Raw genomic sequence first — 24,780 nt, 5'->3', positions numbered from 1 at the left:
AAGTGGACAAAATGAGAAAAACTTGGCCTCTTTAAAATGACAGTTGTGGGCTGGGGTTGTAGCTGAATGGTAGGTAGAGGGCTTTCGTAGCACACATGAAGCCTGAGTTCAATCTTCAGTACTGGAAAAAAATGGCAAGCACAAATGTCATGTGTGCTGGAGCATGCCTATAATACTTCCTCTGAGGTTTAAGGATCTGAGGTGAGCCTGCTATCTAGTAAGACTCTATTCCAAAAACAACTGCAAAAATTACAGTCACAATCTGGGAGGCTTCACCAGCGGTCCCCTCCTGATGTGGAGCTGGAGAAGAGTGTTACATTTGCTACAAAAATTCTCAAATGCTAGGTTCTGCCCTGATACAAGGGTTAGGCAGACTCGAGGCTTCAGTTTCTGACTGGCATTCCCTAACTTGGTCATCACATTCAGGTGGTGATCCCTGAAAGAAAACCAACCATTATTACTGGCATATTTTTCCACCTTTCCATTTCAATACAATATTTAGCATATGAATAATCTATTTCCAACCTCCCATCGCAAATAACAGTAGGATTAGCAGTGTCATGCGATAGCTTCCAGAATAGTTTCTTGTTTCATTTGTTTGTTTTTGAAGATTTATTTACTTTTATTTTATGTGTATAGGCATTTTGCCTATATTTATGACTGTGTAACACATGCTTCTGGGAACTTGCTTTATGTGCACGGGTTTTTGCCTGTGTGTATATAAGTGAACCTAAAGTTTACGATGTCTTCAAAGGCCAGAGGAGAGCATTAGGTAGCCTGACACTACAGTTACTGTCTGTTGTGAGCAACCACAAAGGTCTTCTGGAAAAGCAGTCAGGGGTCTTAAGCCCTGAGCCACCTCTTCAGCGCTATGGTAACTTTTCTTAAAAGACAACTGTCTCTCCAGGTTGAAGCCCCAGCACCATTGCAGACAGCAGGAGGCTGCTTTCTCTGGAACTTACAAATGACAGAATTCCATCTTCAACCGTGACGGTGAAAACAACCACTAACAAAACAGTAATGAACTGAAAGGAGTTTGGGATTTGAGGACTTCTTGGATCAGTGCAGTTGCACGTGCCTCGGGATCCCAGTGGCAGCCATGTTTGTAATCGCAGCGCTCGGGAGACTGAAGCTGGAACAGCACACGAATCTGAGGCCAACTTGGGCTACAGTGAGCTCTGTCTCCCACAGGAGACAGAAAAGAGAGCCTCTGGACTTTTTTTTATTGTGCGCATCTGGACTTTTTCATGAAAACTCTTTTCTCCAATTTAAGCCACTACTAAATTGGGTTTGTCCACAAAGTGAGTTCAATCCTAAATAGTGTATCCCAGTTTTTACCTCAATTCAACTTTGAATTAGATTTTTCTCAAACTTTAGTTTTTGGCCAGGCAGTAGTGGCTCATGCCTTTAACCCTAGCACTTCGGAGGTAGAGGCAGGTGGATCTCTGTGAGTTCAAGGCCAGCCTGATCTACAGAGTGAGTTCCAGGACTGGCTCCATAGCTATTGGGAAACCCTATCTAAAAAAAAAAAATTGGTTTTTGTTTTGTTTTTGCACATGGTAGGCAAGGACTAGTTCTTTTTACACATTTTATTTAGTTACTTTGGTGTGTGTGCGCGCACACAGATGTGTGCAGGTGTGTGTACACACAGGTGTATGCAGAGACCAGAGAGCAATGTCAGGATCTTCCTCTATCACTCTGCTCCTTAGTTTATCACTGAGCTGGAGTGCAATGTTTACACAAAGCTGACTGGACTTACCTGTCTCTGCTCCCCAGCACAGGGTTGGACACTGGCCTGAGTCTAGCGTTCTCCCTTCCCTTATTCATTTGTCAGGGAGTAGTCTCCTGAGACAGAAGATTTATCAGCATACCAAGGACTCTGCTGTCTGCAGATCTGCTGCTGCACCGGCCGCATACAGCACAGAAAGGACTGCAGGATGACTCAGAGGGCAAAGGCGATGGCTACCAAGCCTAATGACCTCGGTTCAGTTCCTGGGACCGCATGGTAGGAGGAGGGAACTCACTCCTCAAAGTTGTCCTCTAACCAAAGCTTAAGGAAAACGTGTTGGTATGAGGTGTGCCAGCATCTCTACCGGTCTACTGTGGAACTGGAAAATGTAATCAGTGGATGGATTTCCTTCCTTATATTGCCCATTTATATTCACTCTGGTTGCATATTTCTCTGAGCGCTTTAATCTTTTCTTATCTGTTTTAGTAGTTCTTACCTTAAAAAAGTAATTATTATAGGGTTTTCCACATCAAACCCTTTTTTAAAATATTTATTTATTTATTATGTATACACTATTCTGTCTGTGTGTATGCCTGAAGGCCAGAAGAAGGCACCAGACCTCATTACAGATGGTTGTGAGCCACCATGTGGTTGTTGGGACCTTTGGAAAAGCAGACAATGCTCTTAACCACTGAGCCATCTCTCCAGCCTGAGATGGGTTAATGTAAAGATATGAGTTAGCCAGAAATATGCTTAAGCTATTGGCCAAACAATATTGCAAATAATATGGTTTCTGTGTGATTATTTCGGGTCTGAGCTGCCGGGCAGCTGGGAAACAAGCAAGTGGCCTCCTACAACAACCGTGCCTAACTATTTTTTAATTTAAAATATTGGTCAGTATGTCTGTGTGCATACACATGTACCAGCGCTCCTGAATAGAGATCAGAAGACAACTTTTGGAGGTCAGTTCTCTCCTTCCACCTTGGATGAAATCTGGGGGTCAAATTCAAATGATCAGGCTTTCCTGGCAAATGCTTTTACTCAGTGAGTCATCTTGCGGGCTCTTTGCTTTTCAGTGGGTTATATGTTCTTTGAGATAGGGTCTTATTTAGCCTGGGATGGTCTTAAAATTACTATGTAGCTGAGTCTGACCTGGAACTCCCGATCTTCCTGCCTCCACTTCCAAAGTGCTGGGATTGCAGATGGGCATCGCTATACCTGGCTACCCCCAAAGTGGAACAATTACAACTGACATGTACCCAGTGTGGGCTCTTTTTCAGAAAGTACTCTGAACACCTTTTTACATATTAACTCACTTAAAGTTTCTAAGAACTCAAAGACAGAGGCAGGCGAGCAGGCTCAATTATCCTCATTCTAAGAACTCTAAGACGGGCAGGGAGCAGGCTCAATTATCCTCATTCTAAGAACTCAAAAGACAGAGGCAGGGAGCAGGCTCAATTATCCTCATACTGACTGGAAGCTTCCAATCAACATTTTGGAAAGCACTCAAGAAGGGGTTTAGAGAGCAGGACAGTTATTCCTTCAATGTAGACACTGATTAGTCTCAACAAGGAGTAACTTGTCCCTGACTCCTTAGAGAACCCTTGTAGGTGGTTCAAAATTCATCAGATTTCACTCTAAGAGCACCTTTAAAATTCATTGTTTATATTATGGCCTTTTAGTAATCCTGTGCCGAACACATTTAAAGACCCCTTCCCAGAGGGCACTGGACATAAGGGTACCTAGAAATTTAGGAGCTTTTGTGGTCGTTTCGGAGGATTTTGGCCATGGACTTTGTGCAAGAATACGCTGAGTAGATGTCTAGGCATTACAGTTGGGGAAAACTCTTCAAAGTGGCACCTGGGTTTTAGTTTGTTTCCTTCATCCTAATCCAAAACATCTTTTCAAGTAGATAACAGTAGACAGTGTTTTCTCTAGGGGAGATGTGTGTATACATGTATGTACCCACACAGACATATGAACTGGGTCTTGCTTTATAGCCTAAGTTACACTCGAATGTGATCTTTCTGCTGGGGTTACAACTATTTTGAAGCATGCACATCTGTTATTGTTGGTTTTAACCGGAGATTGAGCCTTAGGCCTTACATATGCTTCTAAGCACCCTACCACTGAGTTACATCCCTCAACACTTCATTTATTTATTGAGAAAGGCCCTTAGTACGCTGCTCAGGCTAGCCTTGGACACATTATGCAGCCTTAGCCAGGCCTGTGTTCCTTATGCTCTTCCTGTCTTATCTCCCAAGTATAACTCCACACTTGGCAAGGGATCTTTGATGTGCACCATAGCTGAGTTGAGAAAAATAAACTTAAAGAGTCAAGGTGGGATAGTGAGCACAAGAGCAAGAGCTTATCAACCCAGCCAAGGAATGTTTATACCCCCTAATAATACAAAACTTGCTGTATATTATATGTTTGTATGTATGTATATATTATATAATTTCTGGTTTCTGGTGCTGATCTTTTTTTTAAGGTTTTTTTTTTTTTTTTTTTTTTTGAGACAGGGTTTCTCTGTAGCTTTTGGAGCCTGTCCTGGAACTAGCTCTTGTAGACCAGGCTGGCCTCAAACTCACAGAGATCCACCTGCCTCTGTCTTCCAAGTGCTGGGATTAAAGGTGTGCGCCATCACAGCCCGGCCTAAAATTTCTTTATTATGTATAGTTTTCTGCCTGAGCACCAGAACTCATTACAAATGGTTGTGAATCACCAGGTGGTTGTTGGAAATTGAACTCTGAGCCATCTCACAAGCCCCCAGCCCCCGCGGGTTTTTTGGGGGGAAGGTGCTGATCTTTTGTCAGATGATTTCAAATTCAATATAGACATAAAACATTTCCCCCTCCCCTCCAAACCTCTCTCACATTTTGATAAAGGGATACCTTACTAAAACAAAACCTGCAACTCCTGCCCCTTCTGGACACCAATCTCAAAATTCTAGGGAACTGAATTCCTAACAAATAATCCAGAATCTATCTTCTTTTCTATTCTCGGTCTTTTCCGGTGTCGAAGGCATCGTCGTCCCTTACCAAGATACAATCAAGAGAGTTTGAAACTCATTAGGTACTGCTTTCGTTCCGGGCCGCTTCTCAGCTCATCATCCCACACACCTGACACCTGCTGCTCTCTCACAATGAATTTGAGTTCTCCAAACTAATATTATTATCGCTGAACTTTTTTTTCCACGATGCCATCCCTTGGAATATTCTTCCCTACTCTTTGGGTCGCTGTTCCGCTGTCACTAATACTGTCCAGGCAGGCAGGCTCCGGTTCCTCCACCCGTGCCCTCAGCGAGTTCCACGGGAACTGTCGTCCACTCTGGTGGCTCCTGAAGTCGCCTTTCAAGGCTGGAGACGCATGAGATTCCTCGGAGTGGACCCTGGTCCGGCGTCTCAAACTAGCTTCTAGCAGAGAATCCCTGGAAAACCCTCAGCTCCAACACCCGGCCCGCCGAAAGAGACCGGGTAACTCCCGCCCGGAACCAGCAGGAGCGTAGTCCCGCCCCTCGCGCTGCGTCGGGGGTGGGGCGGGGCGGGGCGCCAGGTACTGGCGAACGGCGTGCGCCTGGCGGGGGGCGGGGCCAGGGGCGGAGCGGAGCGCGCATGCGCGGTCGCCTTTGTGTGGGTCGAGCGACGGCGGCGGCGGCGGTGGCGGTAGTGGCGGTCCCACTGGCAGGCGGGCAAGAGGGTAGTCCCGGCGGCGTCCGGCGTGGGAGCCGGGGGACCACCATGGTAAAGAAGCGGAAAGGCCGTGTCGTAATCGACTCGGATACTGAGGACAGCGGCAGCGACGAGAACCTGGATCAGGTGAGGGCAGGCCGCGGAGGCGCGGGGCCGGCGGAGCGGGAGGGCTGAGTCCTGGCCACGGGAGCTGTGAGCCGTCCGGCCCGAGCGTCCGACTCGCGCGGTGTCCGACCCGCTGCAGCAGCACCTTCCTGTCTCCCCGCTGAGTCTTAGGCCCTGGGAGCCAGGGCCAGGCCTGGAGACTGTGCCCCGAGGACTTGGCGCCTTGGGCCGGGAGGCGGGGCAGGGATCGGGGCTGATGGGCCTCGGGGTTTGGGGTACTGAAGGGGGCCGCTGTCTGCTTGGGCCGGATCAGGGCGTCATGACTGTAGGCCGAGAGATCCGGGCCGGGCGAGATAGGAAGTATCGTCCGCCAGCCCCAATGGCTGGGAGATTTTGGAGGAGGTGCAAGGGTGAGCATGGGTTGTGGGAGGGAAAAATAGCCTTGAAGGTGAGGACTCTGGAAGATGAAGTTTTTCAGATCGGACATGTGGACATAGGAGTGACATCCATAAATGTCCCGAAGAGCTTCCGCGGTGTTTGGGGAGGAAGACTTAGCTGTGTCTCTTTGGAGATTAGGGTCATTTACCGTCGAAATGGGTTCCCGTTGGGATGTCAGACAAAAAACTCCTATCCAAGGAGGAGGAAAAAGGACAGATAACTGAAAGTTGTGAGCTATGGAGGAGCATAGAGGGACTGTGGCACAAGCTCTTAGCCTTTTTTTTTTTTTTTTTTTTTTTTTTTTAATGCAGCCGGCATTCTTTTTCACTTGAGGATCGGGGAGCAAGTATTGAAAGTAACTTGTGGCCTTCGTGTCCTGGAGTAGCTTACATTGCTTGTGTAGTCTAGAAAACACTACAGGGAGGAAGCTGTTCTTGTAGCGGTACTCTGATGGTATCAGGAGGTACAAAGATGGTTTCCTCCATGTTTCATGAGTGACATAAAGGAAGAGTATGAAAGATACAATAGCTTTATAAATGGAGTACATTACTAAATTCAGAATCTGGAATTCTGAGTCCTAATTGCTTTCTAGCCATGTGCCTTTGGTCTCCACTGTAAAATAGAGGCATATACCATCAGCCTTGTGTATTGAATTGGGCAGTTACATGGATCAAATGTTTATAATAATGTTGGTATAAGCAACAAAGTTTTTGTATAAAACCCTTCTTGGAAGTTTTCATTAATAGATCAGAGGTCTCAGAATTAATTATGGTTTGAAAAGGGAGGACTTTTAAGAGGGAAAGACTGATAAGGCTTTAGTCTAAAGAAAGCCGCCCCCCCACAAGTTTTTCTTTTTTGGTACAGCATCTTAGACTGTAGCCTAGTCTGTTATTGAACTAAGCTAGTTCTACCTTGACTCTTGAGTGCAGGGTTACCAGACATGGATCACTATACCCAGTCCAAAAAACAAAAACAAAGACAAAAAAACAAACAAACAATAAAAACTTTTAGAATGGTGGTAGGGAGGTGCGAAAGTAATGGGGCCAGTAAAAGGACAGGAAACCCTGTTTAGGGATAGGAACTGAGTGAATAAATTGAAGGCATTTTCATTGAAAGACTCCTAAAAATCTACCAAAAATGTATTGCTGTCTATAAAAAGTTTTATTGATAAATTTTTAGACTAGTAGGAAGATTAGAATCTATATCATGCCTCTGCCCCTCTATTTTGTGAAGTGTAGATGTAATCATTTACATTATATCTGGAATAAATTAAATACCTTGACTATGTGCTCTTTATTTACATGGTCACATTTTCAAATCACGGTGAAGTTGAACATGTTTTTCCCACTTTATATATGAAGAATATGAGATTAAAAGAGCTAAGTAATTCTCTAGTAATGGAATCTAACCCAGACATTTGCAAGTATACTGTTTTTACTACATCAGGTTAGTATGTATTATTTTTTAGTTTTTCATATTGCAAAATGAAAATAATGTTGCCTTTAAAAATTGTTTTGATTTGTTTAAAAATATATGATATCTATATATCATGCATTGATGTTTTCCCTACATGTGTGTCAGTGTGAGGGTACCAGATTCCCTGGAACTGGAGTTACAAACAGTTAGGAGCTGCCATACGGTGCTCGGAATTGAACCTGGGTCCCCTGGAAGAACAGTCAGTGCTCTTAACTGCTGAGCCATCTTTCCAGCCCCTAAACATTTTTTTAAAACATGTATGAGTGTTTTTCCTTCGTATGTATCTGAACCATGTGTGTACCTGTTGCTCATGGAGACCAGAGGAGGGTATTGGACTGCCTGGAGCTGGAGTTACAGACACTTGTGAGCTGTCATGTGGGTGCTGGAACCAAACCCAGATCTTCTGCAAAAGCAGCAAGTTCTTGTAACAGCTGAGCCATCTCTCCAGATCTTGGTTTGAGATAGGTCTTGCTATGTAGTCTGCGGGCTTTGTACTTGGAGTTCTCCTGCCTCAGCCTTCAGAGTTTTGGGATTACAAGCTTGAGCCCCCACCACACCCGGCTTCGTGTCCAGCTAGGGAATAATGTTTCATGACCAGTTTCCATGTTGTTAAAACTCATGTTTTTAAGATACACTAAATGGGGAAAGTTATCAAATCAATTAGGGAGACTGTTTAGGGTGCTTGATAAAGCCTTCCTACAGCATCTGTTCCAAAGAGGAATGAATTAAACTGCCAGTTATTCTGACCTTAATGACTTTTGATGAATGATTGATTGGGCAAAGTGCATCTATTGTTGGTAGAGATATTTTACCTGACCCACAAAGAGCATTTCCAGGGTCTGGAGAGATGGCTCAGTCGGTTAAAGCAGTGAGCTGTTCTTGCAGAGAACCTGGGTTCAGTTGGTGGCTCACAACCATTTTTAACTCTAGTTCTAGGGGATCACATCCCCTCTTCAGACCTCCACAAGCGCATGGATGATATATAAACAAACATACAGGCAAAACACTCAAACACACAAAATAAAAATAAACATATCTTAAATAAAAAAAGTATTTCCAAAGTAATAAATGAAGGAGGTTGCAACTAATTCTAAATATCTATTTGAAAAAAGAATGTGAAGTTTGTATATGGTTCCACAAATATTTTAACAGCAATTCTACCTCCCCTTGAGCTACTTGTTGGCATGTTTGCAATCCGATGGGAACTTGATCAAAAGTCTCTTTCCTTGTGCATCCTAACAGGAGACCAGGGCCTTCTCTTTGTTTGTTTTTGTTGTTGTTTGTTTTGTATGTTGAGCACTGTGCCTGACCCTCAAAGGAATCCAAGAGAAAGATCTGTCTTCTGGGTGGCCTTGTCAAAGTCGTTTAGAAGAAATTTATAGTCCACCTGATTTTAGGATCTTGAGTCTGCCTAGGATACACATAGGCAGTGTATCCTAGGTCTTTCCTGACTAATGCTGAGTTTTCATAGGAGGCTTCACATTGGGTTTGGCTAGTTCATGGTCCTTGTGGAAAGAACAAACCATGATAGGTCTGCCAGTGTCTAATAGGAGAGTGGTGCACAGTTAGTAAGGAGACTGTTCCCTGAGTTTTCAGGTGGAAATCTAACCCATTATGTCCACATTACTGTAGCACCTCCAAATGAGTACTTCCTGAAGGGACAGTCGGTAAGCCATTTGTGCTTTCCTTGGTGGTTAGAAGGACCGCCTGTGTTGGAAGCCACCTGGGTTGTTTATTTAAAATGTAGATTGACTTTAAAAACCAACACTATGTATGATGCATATTGTACCAGTTTAAAAAGGCACACATGAGAGCTGGAGAGATGGCTCAGTGGTTAAGAGCATTGCCTGTTCTTCCAAAGGTCCCGAGTTCAATTCCCAGCAACCACATGGTGGCTCACAACCATCTGTAATGGGGTCTGGTGCCCTCTTCTGGCCTTCAGGCATACACACAGTAAAAATATTGTGTACACAACAAATAAATAAATATTTTTTAAAAAAAGAATGCACTCCTTTAAAAAAAAAGGCACACATGATAATGTAAAATAAACAAAAAAAATAGGTTGGGGGTTTGAGGGGCATAGTTTCTACCTCCGGTCTATTAAATCAGACCCTCAGAGACTGAAAGTCCTGGATTCTATATTTGTAACAAGTACAAGCTAGGCAATTATGATTCATGTTCATGATTGAGACCACTGCTTTATATGTAAGTTCATCTTTCTTAGTAAGACATTGTAACTAGTGTATCCAAGTTAGGGGCTTACATGGAACCCAAAGAACTTGACAAGAGATGTTTAACATGGCAAAGTTGCTAGCTCATTTAAATCTCTAATGTGATTTAATTGGTGGGATGTTTTTTGTATTTTTGTTGCTGCTGCTGTCATTGAATCCAGGATATCATTTGTACTAAATTGCTTTGCTTCTGAGCTGTATACCCAGCCACTAGAGGCGCTTTATTTGTTTAGCTTTGAAAACATTTTATATATGTGGATATTTTTCCATGCATGTATGTTTGTGTACCACATTCATGCCTGGTGACTGCAGAGAACTGAAGACGGTGTTGAATCCCCTGGAACTGGAGTTCCAGATAGTGATGAGCTGCCATGTGGGTGCTGGAAATAGAACCCAGGTCCTCTGAAAGAGCCAGTGCTCTGAACCACTGAGCCATCTCTCCAGCCCTAGAGATTTTTTTTCTTGAGTCAGTGATTCTTCTTGGGAAGGTATTTGTATAGAGTGTGTACGCATGCTCGCGTGCATGTGCCCACGCACATGCATGTGTGTGCATGCACTCGTGCTCATAAAAGTAACACTGGAGATTAAACCCAAGACATCATACAAGCTAGGCATAGCTGTGCCACTGGGCTATACTTCCAAGCCTTGAAAGATTTTCGTTACTATCATGTAACCTGATAGTGACCCTGGTTTTTATTTGGCTGCGCTATTCCTTTTCCATTTTTAAACTTCAGGATACTTGTCATTGATGCTTTACTCAGCCCTAACCTACCATGGAAGTACACAACTGTAACCCTAGCACTCAGGAACCTGAAGCAGGAGGAGCAACGGTTCAAGGCCAGACAGAACTACGAAACAAGACTTTCTTCCTTTCCCTCCCTCCCTTTCTTTCTCTTTTTCTTTCTGGCTGCTTTGGCGGTCTCAATACTTGTTCAGGTATATTCATACTAAAATGTTTTATAGTTTTCTTTTTTTCCTTTCTTTTTTTCTCTTCTTTCTTTTAGAGAGAACGTGTTTCACTTATATCTAAGCTGTCCTGAAACCTATGACAGTTTGCCTGCCTCAGCTTTCCAAATGCCAGGATTACAATGTACCCACCATTCCTTGTCTTCCTTCCTTCCTTCCTTCCTTCCTTCCTTCCTTCCTTCCTTCCTTCCTTCCTTCCTTCTTTCCTTCTTTCAGTGTTTCGAGACAAGGTTTCTTTGGCTGTCCTGGAACTCACTCCTTAGACCAGGCTGGCCTCATTCATAGAGATCCTCCTGCCTCTGCATTCCAAGTGGGGGGATTAAAGGTGTGCGCCACCACTCCCTGGCCACATCACTTTTAAGTGACAACAGTGAAATTTGTCTTTGAAGATGGCTTGGTGGCACAGACCTATAATCCCAGCCACTCTACTTAGACCTGTTTGTACTGAAGAGTAAGACAAAGGCTAAACTGACTGAACAACTGAATGAAACCCTCTCAAAAGATAAAAAGAGAGCTAGGGATAGGATTTAATGTTAGAGTGCGCACCTAGTGTGCAGGAGGCTTGCGATTCCAACTCCCCTATTAAAAAAAAAAAGATACTCTTTATCTTAGATGGGCCTACTAGAGATTTCCTAGGACCTCTCTTTAGTGTTTTGTATAAAACACTCATATAAAGTATCATCGTACAAATGTTTCTCATAAACTCAGGAAATGGAAACGTTATCCTTTTAGCGGACAGCGTTTCTTTCATGTTAGTCTGTGGGAGATTTTGAAGGCTATAATGAATTTGTGAGCGGCAGTGTTAACTTGTCAAGTGCTACGTTTGTATAATAGTGTTACATGTAGCTTGATGAAACTTATTTATTAATTTCACTTGGCTTTTATTTGGAAATGGTTTGAAGAGTAAAGTCTCTTGGCAGCTTTGATTCATTTTGTGTGTGTGTGTGTAAGTGTGTGTGTATGTGTGTGTGTGTGTGTGAAAGAGAGAGAGAGAGAGAGAGATATCTTGAGAGTTGCACCACTGAAACACTCTTCCCTAGCTCTTTGATTTTTAACTTTGTTTTGTTTTTTTGTTTTTAAAGATTTATTTATTTATTATGTATACAACATTCTGCCTCCATGTATGCACGCACTCCAGAAGAGGGCGCCAAATCTCATTTCAGAAGATTGTGAGCCACCATGTGGTTGCTGGGAATTGAACTCAGGACCTCTGGAAGAGCAGCCAGTGCTCTTAACCACTGAGCCATCTCTCCAGCCCCAGTTTTTAACTTTGTAAAAATTTGCATTTGTTTGCTTATGTGTGTGTGTGGGGTGCTTGAGTGCTGTGGCATGTATATGAGGGTCAAAATACAGCTTTCAGGAGTTGATTCTCTATGTGGGTCCTGAAGACTGAATTCAGGTCATTAAATTTGGTCTTGGTAGCAGGTGCCTTTCTTTACCTGATGAGCCATCTCAGAGGCTCCCACTTGTGAGTGTCCCATTTTAAATGAGAGTAATGGGACTTTAGGCATGTACCACTGCCTATGACTGAAGATTTATTTGTAACACCAACTTGCAATAAAATAAATTATATATCCACTATGTAGATAAATGAAATACAAGTTAATTGAAACAATACTTATAATATCCAACAAACTTTTAAGTTTTCTCATGTTATCTTTACCTTTATGTTGTTGTTGTTGTTTGTGATTTTTTGAGACAGGGTTTCTCTGTGTAGCCTGGCTGTCCTGGAACTCACTCTGGTAACCAGGCTGGTCTTCAACTCACAGAGATCTGCCTATGTCTGCCTCTTGAGTACTGGAATTAAGGTGTATGCCACCATCGACCTACCCATCTTTACTTTTAATGTTGCCTATAATCCATTAATCTTAACTTCTCCATTCTCAGAGTTAAAACAGATTCTGCTTCTATAGCTAGGTTAGATAGTTCACATCTGTAATGCCAGCACTTAGGATACAGAAGGAAAAGGTTCAAGGCCAGCCTGCATTGCACAATGAGATCCTATCTGAAAAACTAAAACAAGACATATACAATCCTCTTCACTCACTCTGGGTTTCTTTCAGTTTTGCGAAAGGACTCAGTCTTTCCTGCCTAGCTCCTTCTGTACACAGTGCTCTCTCAAAAATGAACACACAACAACCTCCATTTATTCTTCAGATCCCTAATCTTTTTCTTAACATCTGTTCTAGTTCTCAGCTTAAATGCCATCATTATCAGGCCAATATAAAACCCCACATATATCTACCCTTCCTTCATAACCTGCAATCCAATGTAAAGAAAGTGAATGTAAGCCACTTCTCTCTATAAGATCCTTGAATGTGGCAAACACTTCAATTTTGTTCATCTAACGGAACACATTTGTTGAAAAACAACAATCTCTACTGTTGAGTAAACAATAAATATACCAACAGAACCAATTCTAAAATGACTTTTGGTTCAGCAGAATTTTTTTTTAAGATTTATTATTATATATACAGTGTTCTGTCTGCAGATATGCCTGCACGCCAAGAAATCCACCAGATCTCATAGATGGTTATGAGCCACCTTGTGGTTGCGGAGTTGATCTCAGGACCTCTGGAAGAGCTGCTTAACCTTTGAGCCATCTCTCCAGCCCTCAGCAGAAATTTTTAATGAATTTTGTATTTTTTTTTAAATCTTGGATATCAAAGCTCCCATCGGGGTTGGACACAGAGCTCAGTAGTAGAGTGCCTGCGTAGCATACCTAGGAATGAACACAGGCGCTCTCTCTCTCTCTCTCTCTCTCTCTCTCTCTCTCTCTCTCTTTCTCACCACAGTATTAAAACTCTGTAGAGACTTCACTCTTCAAATCATTTCCAAATAAAAGCTAAGTGAAACTAGTAAATAAGTTTCATCAAGCTACATGTAACACTATTATACAAACGTGGCACTTGACAAGTTAACACTGCTGCTCACAAATTCATTATAGCCTTCAAAATCTCCCACAGACTAACATGAAAGAAACGCTGTCCGCTAAAAGTATAACGTTTCCATTTCCTGAGTTTATGAGAGACATTTGTATGATGATATTTTATATGAGTGTTTTATACAAAACACTAAAGAGAGGTCCTAGAAAATAGCTAGTAGGCCCAACTAAGAAAGACTATCCATTGTTTGTCTGCAAGTGTAGGTTAGAGGATGACTTTTGGGAATTGGCTGGCTCTTTCCACCATGGGTGCCAGTGATGGAACTTTGGTTGTCTGGCTTAGCACCATGCACCTTTATCTACTGATCCATTACTTCACCGCACCCTGCTTTCCCTTCCTTACTCTTTTTTTTTTTAAGATTTATTTATTTATGTACTTTATGTTTATGAGTATTCTATTTGCATGTATGTCTGCATAACAGAAGAGGACATCAGGAATCAGACTCTGGTTCTCTGGAAGAGCAGGAAGTGCTCTAACTGCTGAGCCATCTCTTCAGCCCATACCTTCCTTAATCTGAATAAGTAGCCAGAGCCCACTGTTGAATCACGTTCCTCTGCCAGTGACATCTCTGCGAAAGAGATAATACCAACAAACATCTTAAATACAACATTCTGTGGGGTGTTCTTTCTTAGCACCTCTTAGGCCTTCCCAGTTCTCTCCATACCTGTGACTGCTTATTTTGTAGGCCACCATTCCTCTGCTGAGGATGGAACAGTTCTCAGACTGACTCCTCTACACTTCCACCCTGGCCCCAAGTGCTCCTCTAAAATACCTTAGTGGATAGATTACTCCTCTACTTCAAACCATTTGGTGCTTTCTTGCTGTCTTCAAATGAAATACCTCTGCTTCTGACCCTGGTTTGCATTGCTCTGATATTGTTTCTTCTTACTCTGACACACCTCATCCTCCCCCCCTTACTTCAACTATCAATGACAGTTTCTCTTGCAGTTCTCTGAGCCAACCTTATCAGCTTCATGGCCTCAGCTATACAGAGGAGGCCGCTGGTGGGCGCCCCCCCCTTCTCTCCCACTCTCCTGCAGATAGGCTCCCCGTGTTCTTGATTCATTTCCTTAGTGCTTAGCTTTGTTGGAACTGATTTCTTTATTTTCTTGCCTGTCTCCTACTCTTGACCTTAAATTCCATAAAACCAGGGACATTTGTGTCTTTTCTTTGTTGTTATCTACCTAACCTATGTTTGAAACATAATAGGCGCTGGTAGCAAACCCATTCTAGTTTGTCTGGACTGAGGTGTTTCTATAAATGCGGGAGTTTCAATGCTAAAAAAATTCAGGATTGTAATGGGCAAATAATACCTAGCTGTTGGGAATTAGTTATGTTTATAGAGTTAAGAAAAAAGGAGCTTGGCATGCTAATTAGTTATGAAACCTCATGAATTTTATTCATATGAGCTTTTTTTTCTGTTTTTTTTTTTTACAGATTTATTTATTTATTATATACACAGTGTTCAGCCTCCATGTATGCCTACAGGCCAGAAGAGGGCACCAGATCTCATTACAATGGTTGTGAGCCACCATGTGGTTGCTGGGATTTGAACTCAGGACCTCTGGAAGAGCAGTCAGTGCCTTTAACCTCTGAGCCATCTCTCCAGCCCCCTGTTTTCTTTTAAATACTGAAGATCAAAAAAATAGTGAAGATCGTGCCCAAGTATTGGATGCATACTAGACAAATGCTCTACCACTGAACTATATCTTCACCCCTTTCTCTTTCTTCCTACATTTTTTATTTTATTTTTATGTTATGTTCATTGGTGTTTGGCCTACATGTGTGTCTGTGTGAGGTTGTCAGATTTCCTGGCACTGGAGTTATAGACAGTTGTGGGGTGCCATGTAGATTCTGGGAATTAAACCAGTGCTCTTAACAGCTAAGCCAACAATCTCCCCAGCCTCTTCTCCTTTTAAGACAGGATATCACTATATACCCCTCACTGGCCTGGAACTCGCTAGATTTCTCAGGCTACCCTTGAATTCTCTGTAGCTCAGGAGTCCTTAGATTTAAAATCATCCTGTCACAAGCTCTCCAGTATCTCAGATTATAGGTTAATGTTATCAGTCCAGTTTCTTGCTTTATTTTAGGTCTCAGTTTGTGCTCTCTACTTAAATGTGGCCTTTGAACAGTGTGATTGAAACTGCTGTACAGGCTAGATATGGTACCTCTTCACAGCTAGATCTGTAGTAGATTGGGCACTGAGACATTAAGCACGTCTTTGGTTCAGCTTAAATTTGATAGATCAGAGTGTCACCTCACACAGCATTCTTCTTAAGACAAATTAAGGTTTTCACTGGATGAGATGAAATACGGGGATGGTAGTGACTGGACATAAGAAGTGTGACTGGCCAGTGTGGAATTGTGGAGTGGGCTATAGGGAAAAGGTAGATAGGTTTTGTTGTTGTTGTTGTTATTGTTATGGAATTAGCTCTTGCACCCACTCAGCTTGGCCTTGAGCCCACAGAGATCTATCTGCCCATCACTGCCTCCTGAACGCTGGGATTAAAGGCGTGCGCTACCACCGCCCAGCCACTTTTTTTTAAAAATTTATTTATTATGTTTATAGTGTTCTGGGCACCAGATCTCATTATAGGTGGGTGTGAGCCATCATGTGGTTGCTGGGAATTGAACTCAGGACCTCTGGAACAACAGTCAGTTCTCTTAACCTCTGAGCCACCTCTCCAACCCCACTTTTTTTTTTTTTAATATTTGTTTAGTATGTATACAGGGTTCTGCCTGCATATCAGAAGAGGGCACCAGATCTCATTATAGATGACTATAAGCCACCATGTGGTTGCCGAGAATTGAATTCAGGACCTGTGGAAGAGCAGCCAATGCTCTTAGCCACTGAGCCATCTCTCCAGCCCCCTAAGTGATTTTTGTATGAGACTAGTCACATGGGACCAGGCTGGATGAAAAGCTCTCTCTGGGGAGGAAACCGGATACATGAGGGAAGCTCCCAAACCCTGAAGGGCAAGCGGTCTCCCCAGGAGGGCACAGCACTGTCTGTCTGTGTCACCTCCTTCTCTCAGCCCTTCCATTCTTCCACTTCTGACTTCAGGTCAGTAAGTTGTGTTCATTACAAAAGTTTTCTTTACAGAACTTCAAGTCTACAGAGTAATTCAGCTATATCTCCAGTCCCATGGACCACTTTTTGTAAAAATACAGTTATCAAATAAAACACTCTTAAAAATCTCTTTCTGTGGGGTTGGAGAGATGGCTCAGAGGTTAAGAGCATTGCCTGCTCTTCCAAGGGTCCTGAGTTCAATTCCCAGCAACCACATGGTGGCTCACAACCATCTGAACTGATATCTGATGCCCTCTTCTGGCCTGCAGACAGACACACAGACAAAATATTGTATACATAATAAATAAATAAATATTTTTTAAAAAATCTCTTTCTGTGGCTTGAGAGATGGCTAAGCAGTTAAGAGTACTTGGAACTCTTCCTGAGGACCCAAGTGTGGCTGGCTCCCAATACCCCTGTCAGGTGGCTCCCAACCACCTGTAATTTCATCTCCAAGAGATCTGACATCCTCTTCTGTCTTCCTCAGGTACACATGCACATGTGTGTGCACACACATACACACACAAATAAAAATAATAAAATCTCTTCATGTGTGCAATATTGTGGAGATTTTTATTGGCATATTGTTCTAGCCATCTGAACCTAGGAACCCTCATTAGGATATAAAGGATTAAGCCATGGAGTGGTTTGATCAGGAGTTCCCTGAGTAGCTTTCTGGACTGAGCTCCAGAAGTGAAGAGGGCAGTTTTCACACTATTAAGGTCTTGTCTCCACAGGACTGTTGTAGTGTAGCTAATGTGCTACACAAAGTGAAAGTGCTTATCAGATACATTGTTAATGGATGGAAAGCCGTTTGTTGGGTGTTTAGTATAAAGTGATCTCTTATTTTTTATTTTGTTTTTATTTTTTTTGCTATAGGATCTTGCGCTACCCCAGGATGATCTAGATTCTTCAATCCTAGGCTAGCCTCAAGGTTGTGTCAGATTCCTTTTTCTACCTTCCAAGTGCTGAGGTTACAGATTGATGATGCCAAATAAGAGGTGTGCGTACTGCGTGCACATTTTTATCTTATATATTTGTTTATTTTTCAAGACAGGGTTTCTCTATATTACGGCCCTGGCTGTCCTGAAACTGGCTTTGTTCTGTTTTGTTTTGTTTTTGTTTTTGTTTTTTGAGACAGGGTTTTTCTGCATAGTTTTGGAGTCTGTTCAGGAACTCGCTCTGTAGACCAGGTTGGCCTCGAACTCACAGAGACCCAACTGTCTCTGCCTCCCGAGTGCTGGATTTAATGACGCGCACCACCACCGCCCAGCTCTGAAACTTGCTTTGTAGACCAGGCTGGTCTTGAACTCACAGAGATCTGCCTGCCCCTGCCTTCCAAGTGCTGGAATTAAAGACGTGTGTCACCACCACCCAGCCGTGTGTGAACTTTTAAGTACACAGGTGTGTGAGATTCAGAGGACAACTTGAGGTGGTTGGTTCTGGGCATTGAATGCAGGTTTTCAGGCTCATGGCTGGTTCCTTTTACCCACTGAGCCATCCTGCCAGCCTGTTCCAGTAACTTTTAACGAATATCTACTGATTATAATAACTACTGTTTCAAGGAAGGACTTGATTACAGGCTGTAGTCAAAATTTTATTACTGTAATGAATTAGGTTACTTCTTAGGGTGAAAGGGGATACTTAGCTTACAATTTTGGAGGCTGGATGCCAACAGCATGGTACAGATTCAGGGCGGATGACATTGTGTGAGAGACATTAGACAGACATGTGTCTGTCTGCTTATAAAGCTGTCAGGCTTCAGCCGTGAAGTTTAACTTCCTTTAGCCCCACTTCTGCGTACCATAGCCAAATCAGCTTCCTTTCCTCTTAATGCCATCAAGTAATTCTCTGTGACTTAGTACTACAAGAAGCTGAGTGTTGTGGCACATGCCTTTAGTCCCAGCTGTAGGCAGTCAGAGCTCTGTGAGTTTCAGCAGCCAGGGCCAGGAAGTGAGGCTCTGTCTCAGAACAAAAAGAAACTATTGCAGGAGTTAGGGGAGCAAAGTATATTCAAACCAGAGCAAGAGTGTTTCCAAATGCATGTTCAGTGAGTTGGTGTTAAAACTGAATTCTACAGTCCTCAAATTGATGCAAGATTGCTTAGCAGGTACAGGTGCCTGTGCTAAGCTTGACAACCTCGATTCAGTCCCTGAGACCCAGGTGAAAGGTTCTGGGAGAAGGAGAGAACTGACTCTCACAGGTTGTTCTTTGACTTCCACAACCTCACATGCACATGCACACAAATAAATGTAATAAAAAATTTAAGTTTGTAATTTTGCATTAAGGTAATATAGGGCAAAGTATAATGGCAAAGGCTATCAACAAATTCACATACAATCCTATTTTTTGATTTTATCCCAAGTGAAATAGAAACTGAACATGAAATTGCTCCACAAATGAAAACAGTTCAAGTGGTTATAGTCTGGTAGGTGATATACACTGAGATACATTCATATAGTGGAATGAAGTTTAGTATTAAAAATGGACAAACTTGGGCTGGAAAGATGGCTCAGGCATTAAAAATGCTTACAGATCTTGCAAAGGACTCAAGTTCAGTTTCCAGAACCCATGTCAGGCAACTAATAGCTGCCTATAACTTCAGGGAATCTGATGCTGCTCTCCTCCAGACTCCACAGGCACTTGCATAATTCACGTGTTCATAAACCGACACATATATATACACATAATTTAAAATTATAAAATGGGGCTGGAGAGATGGCTCAGTGGTTAAGAACATTTGTTGCACCATTGGGTGGTGGTGGCTGGTGGTGGTGCACACCATTAATCCTAGGGAGTCAGAGGCAGGTGAATCTCTGTGAGTTTGGGGCCAGCCAGGTTTACAGAGTGAGTTTCAGGAAGGCTCCAAAGCAACAGAGAAACCCTGTCTTGAAAGAACCAAAAAAAGAAAAAGAAAAAGAAAAGAAAAGAAAGGCATTTGTTGCTCTTGCAGAGGACCTGGATTCTGTTCCCAATAACTCTCTGTAGCCATCTATTTATCTGTAACTCCAGTTCTAGGGAATCTAAGGTCCTCTTTTTGATCTCCTTTTTGATATGCATGCATACATACAGGCAAAACACTTATACATATAAAATAAATCTAAAAAGTTAAAATCTTTTTAAAAAGGAAAAAGCTACTGTTACATGTTGCAACATGGATGAATGTCAGATGTGTAAATATTAAATAAAACCATATTCATGCCAGTGAGATGGCTTGGTAATTAAAGATACTAGCTGCTAGGCCTGATAATCTGATTTTGATTCTCAGGATCCACATGGTAGAAGGAGAGAACAGAAACTCAAAAGTTGTCCTCTGACTTCCATATACATGTGCACACAAAAAAATAATTTTAAAAATTTATAATGAAAAGTAAGAAGCCACTCTCAAAGAGGCTACAAGACCACGTGATTCCATTCTTATACCAGTCTCTAATGGGGAAATCTGTAGGGGTAGAAAACATGACAGTGTTTTCCGGGAAAGAAGGAGGAAATTTGGAGTGGTGGCGGGGTCCTATGTCTTAATTTCGGTAGTGTTAAACTGTATGTATTTGCTATTTCTTACCTTGGAGTGTGTGTGTGTGTGTGTGTGTGTGTGTTTAGTTTTTAAAAATAGGATTTCTCTGTAAGCCTAGCTGTCCTGGAACTCACTTTGTAGACCAGACTGATGTCTATCTGATAGAGATCTGCCTGCCTCTGCTTCCCAAGTTCTGGGATTAAAGGTGTGCATGACCATGCCCAGCTATTTTTTTTTAACCATTAAGCATAAATATTTCATTGTCATAATTTACATTTGGGCTGTAGGAGTTACCTTTAACCTTTTCAGGATCTGGTGTACTCGGTCTCCAATGACGTGAGAAGAGTGGCAGACATCTCATGACTGCTTATGAAGAAGAAGCATGCCAGCTGTTAATGTTAGAAGGTCATTTTCTCATCCTGGCCAAGGAAGGACAGTACTCCTAAAATAGCAGGAGACTGGCAGAAGGAAACAGATGCTTTGTAACAGTCTTCTGCTTTAAAATCTGTCCTGCACTTCACTTCTAATTGCATAGCACTGCAGTCATCAAGGGTTGCTCCTGCCAGTATTGATTAACTGCACTCTCTCTGGCACAGTAGGAAATGTTTTAGACTAGTAAATTATGGCTGCATTAGGAGCCAGGAGTCTGCTGCCAGGTTTAAAGTCCTGTACTCTCATGTACTCCTGTTACTAAGTACGTTATACAGCTTAGAGACAGGATTTAACCTCTTCTGCTCCACACACTGTCTTTAAAAATGTGTGTGTAAGGGGCTGGAGGGATGGCTCAGTGGTTAAGAGCATTGGCTGCTCTTCCAGAGGTCCTGAATTCAACTCCCAGCAACCACATGGTGGCTCACAACCATCTGTAATGAGATCTGGTGCCCATTTCTAGCATGTGGGCATACATGGAGGCAGAATGTTGTATAAATAATAAATAAATAAACAAACAAACAAACAAATAAATAAATCTTTTTAAAAAATGTGTGTGTAAGCACTAGAGGGGTGGCTGAGTAGGTTAGGGCACTGACTGCTCTTCAGAGCCTCTGGGTCAATTCCCAGCACCTACACGGCAGTTCACAACTGTTTGCTATTCCAGTTCCAGGTGATCTGACACCCTCAGACACACATACATGCAGGGAAAACATCAATGCATGTAAAATAAAAATAGATTTTTGAAAAAATGTGTGTGGTGCATGTGTAAAATTGTGTGTGTGTGTATGTGTGTATGAGCTGACGTATGTGCAGAAGCTAGAGGACAGCTTCTTGGAATCTGTTCTTCCCTTCCACTCTAATGTGGGTTGTGAGGACCAAACTCAGGTCATCAGGCTTTTGAAGCAGGCACTGAGCCATCTCATCAGCCCACCAGGCGCTTCTTTATCTCTCAATGGGATGATAGTATGTATTGAGTTGTGGTGAAGAGCAAGTGTCAGATGCAGAGAAAAGTGCCTGCTGTCTAGTAAGAACAGACTAATGTCAGCTGGTGGTGTGATTGCAGAAAGTAGAGCAAGGGACCCTTTGTCATGGTTTTGAACAACCGGACTGAGAATATGGGAGAAGTAATTGGAAACCGTGTGACAGTGGACAGCCCCCCCCCCCCACCTGTATTAAATCACCAGGACAGGCCACCGATAGTGAATGGGAGTATTGGCATTGTCAAAGTTCTGGTCAGCACGTGTCCTATTTACTGTGGGGCCCTGGACTGTACATCAGAAAGATACCTCCTTTTTTTCTGATTTACATTTTCAAAATATAAAATGACCCCAGAAATTGTAGTTGGTGGGCTTATTAGAATAGCCATAATTGCTAAATTTACCATGAACTACAATAAAAGATCTTTGCAGTTTTTATTGGCTCTCTACCGTTTGAAACATGAAGCAGATTGCCTTTGTAAACATATTACCATTCAGTATCAGTGGTAAGTACTCAGCAGTGTAGAGAGGAATCTGAAATCGGAAGGTAGCTCCAGTTCATTTTCTGTTTGTTTCACTCTTCAAGGGAGGGCAGATTTTGGAGCTTCAGTTTTGCACCATGAATTCTGGTTTCCTGTCTGCTCAGTGCTCATGGGTGTACTAAGTTGAACACACAGACATGAAGAGATCAAGGTGGGCACTTTTCTGTTGAGCACAACTGATGTGACTATTTCTACCCAATTAGGAGCTCTTGTCCCTGGCAAAGCGGAAGCGCAGTGACTCTGAGGAGAAGGAGCCTCCTGTGAGTCAGCCTGCAGCCTCGTCAGACTCCGAGACGTCGGACAGTGATGATGAGGTGGGTGTGGAGGAGTGAGGCCTGTGCTTCCTAAAACTAACACCTGTAACCCAAGACCTATGGGAGAAGTTGTGTGAGCAAAGCTCGGGTTACACACATTGCACAGTGGCCATTTTCTACTGCGGAAGGCCAAACATTATTTACTTTTTGGTTTTTTTTTTTAGACAGGGTTTCTCTGTAGCTTTGGATCCTGTTCTGAAATTCGCTCTGTAGACCAGGCTGGCCTCAAACTCACAGAGATCTGCCTGCCTTTGCCTCCTGAGTGCTGGGATTAAAGGCCTGTGCCACCACAGCCTGGCCATTAGTTACTTTTTAAAGGTCATCTTTTAAATACTGCTTTCACATTAGAAAACAAATTCTAAGTCAGGCATGTGGTACATGCCTATAATCTCAGCATTCAGGAAGCTGAAGCAGAAGCATCGAGGCCACTTAGAAAAGGTCCAGTCTCAGAAGAAAGGTGGTACAGAAAAAACATAGATGCCGTATTTATTTTATGGTCAGTACTGTGAAACACAGTGCTTTCTCTAGGAAGATTGATTTGCCCTCCCTCAAAGTGATGGCATTAACTTCAGAGGAAGGTAAAAACAAACCAAACAGCTGTTCATGTGTCTATGTCAGGGCACTTTTCACAAATGCCCAACAATAACAGCAAAGCACGGGTGGAAGATGGGCGGCGGGGGGTGTTCTCATTTGACATAAAGGGCTTTTCACTGTAGTGATCTCCTGGAGAGAGACATTGCCCTCTGTTCAGTCTCTTGTTCTATAGTCTAGGAGAATACTTCTAACACATTTTAAAATGTTTATTTATTAAACTAAAGTTTAATTAACATCTGAACAGTATTTACCAGTTCTCTTTGTATGTAGTAGATTGAGACTGTTTCCATTATGATTGACTATAGTAATATTCTCTTAGTCTTAAATAATTCAGCAAACCTAAAACTGCTTCCCACAGTAAGAGGTAGTAAATGTTTATTTTTTTTCCAATGCAGGGACTGTAATTTGCCTCAATAAATTACCTGATCTATTACAAAATTTGTGAGGCCTCTGAACTGTTAATTTGATTTTGAGTATTGTTTTTTTTAGTGCATAAACGATACAGAAAAATCTTGTTACTGTTTGTTTTGAGATAGGCTCTCCCTCCGTCGTCTTGATTGGTCAGGAACTCACTATGTAATTGGGACAAGCATTAAACTCCGGAGCCTCCTGGGAATTGAACTCAAGGCCTCTAGAAGAGCAGCCAGTGCTCTTAACCACTGAACCATCTCTCCAGCCCTTTAAGGCTTCTTTCTTTTCTTTCTCTTCCTTCCTTCCTTCCTTCCTTCCTTCCTTCCTTCCTTCCTTTCTTTCTTTTAGACTTATTTATTTATTATGTATATAGTGTTCTGCCTGCATGTATCCTTGCAGGCCAGAAGAGGGCACCGGATCTCATTACTGGTGGTTGTGAGCCACCATGTGGTTGCTGGGAGTTGAACTCAGGACCTTTGGAAGAGCAGGCAGTCCTCTTAACCTCTGAGCCATCTCCAGCCCTTTAAAGTTTATTTTTAATTGTATATCTGTGTGTGGGTATGTGCATGTGAGTGCCAGTGCCTGAAAGGGCCAGAAGGGAACATTAGATTCCCTTAAGCCAGAGTTACAGATGGTTGTGAACTGCCAAATATGGGTGCTAGGAACGAACACCAGCCCTCTGTAAGAGTAGCAAAGCAATCTTAGCCTCTTAGCCATTTCTCCAGCACCCTGTATGAAGTTCTTGATGCCTCCTACTGTTCCCAGCCCCCTCTCCCCCAGGCTTATTGTAGCTCCATCTGATGGGGACAAGCAACGTCTGTGTCCAGCACAGAGCAATTCAGAATTAGAGCAAATGTTTTACTGCTTTGGACAGTTGGGAAGGTAACATAAAGGCGTTTTCATTTTTCATTCTACTGCTCTGGCACTAGAACACTCAGTGCCAGATACCATGATTCGGATCTAGGTTGCTGTAGATTTTTTAGGTTGAGTAGGGGATTCCTAAGGAATCCATGAAATTTGAAATAGGGGCTATTGTCTTTTTTTCCTTTGCCATAGTGAATATTCATCCATGCATCTGTCGGGATTATTTCTGCTTTGATTTTTATATCTTTGCTACTTGCAAACCAGCCTTTTAAAACTTTTTGGTTGTTGAAGTGGCTAGCCTCAGTCAGGTGGATCATACATGTGCCAGAGCTTCGCTGGGATTTCTTTACATATGCTCCTTTATTTTTGTCTTTGTCTGCTTGGTTATGTTTTTTGTTTGTTTGTTTTTTGTTTTTGTTTGTTTTGTTTTGTTCATTGGTTTGGGACAGAGTCTAATATGCAGCAGTCTCCTGCTTC

The 24,780-nt window shown here is 42.5% G+C and overlaps 1 protein-coding gene across 1 annotated transcript in view; it reads left to right on the top strand.

Annotated features, from left to right (window-relative positions):
• Positions 1-5,338: 5,338 nt before the first annotated feature.
• Rtf1 (RTF1 homolog, Paf1/RNA polymerase II complex component) overlaps positions 5,339-24,780 on the top strand; it is a 59,860-nt gene continuing 40,418 nt past the window's right edge. The window contains exons 1-2 of the mRNA XM_048459563.3: positions 5,339-5,547; positions 22,324-22,434. Of these exons, the coding sequence (XP_048315520.2) occupies positions 5,344-5,547; positions 22,324-22,434 (315 nt within the window). The 5' untranslated portion in view covers positions 5,339-5,343. The remainder of the gene's footprint in view (positions 5,548-22,323; positions 22,435-24,780) is intronic.

Source organism: Myodes glareolus, chromosome 10 (genome assembly GCF_982192425.1).
Source record: "Myodes glareolus chromosome 10, mMyoGla1.1, whole genome shotgun sequence".
Taxonomy (NCBI): Eukaryota; Metazoa; Chordata; class Mammalia; order Rodentia; family Cricetidae; genus Myodes; species Myodes glareolus.
The sequence above is the reverse complement of the archived record's forward strand: the minus strand, read 5'-3'. Positions and strand labels throughout refer to the sequence as shown.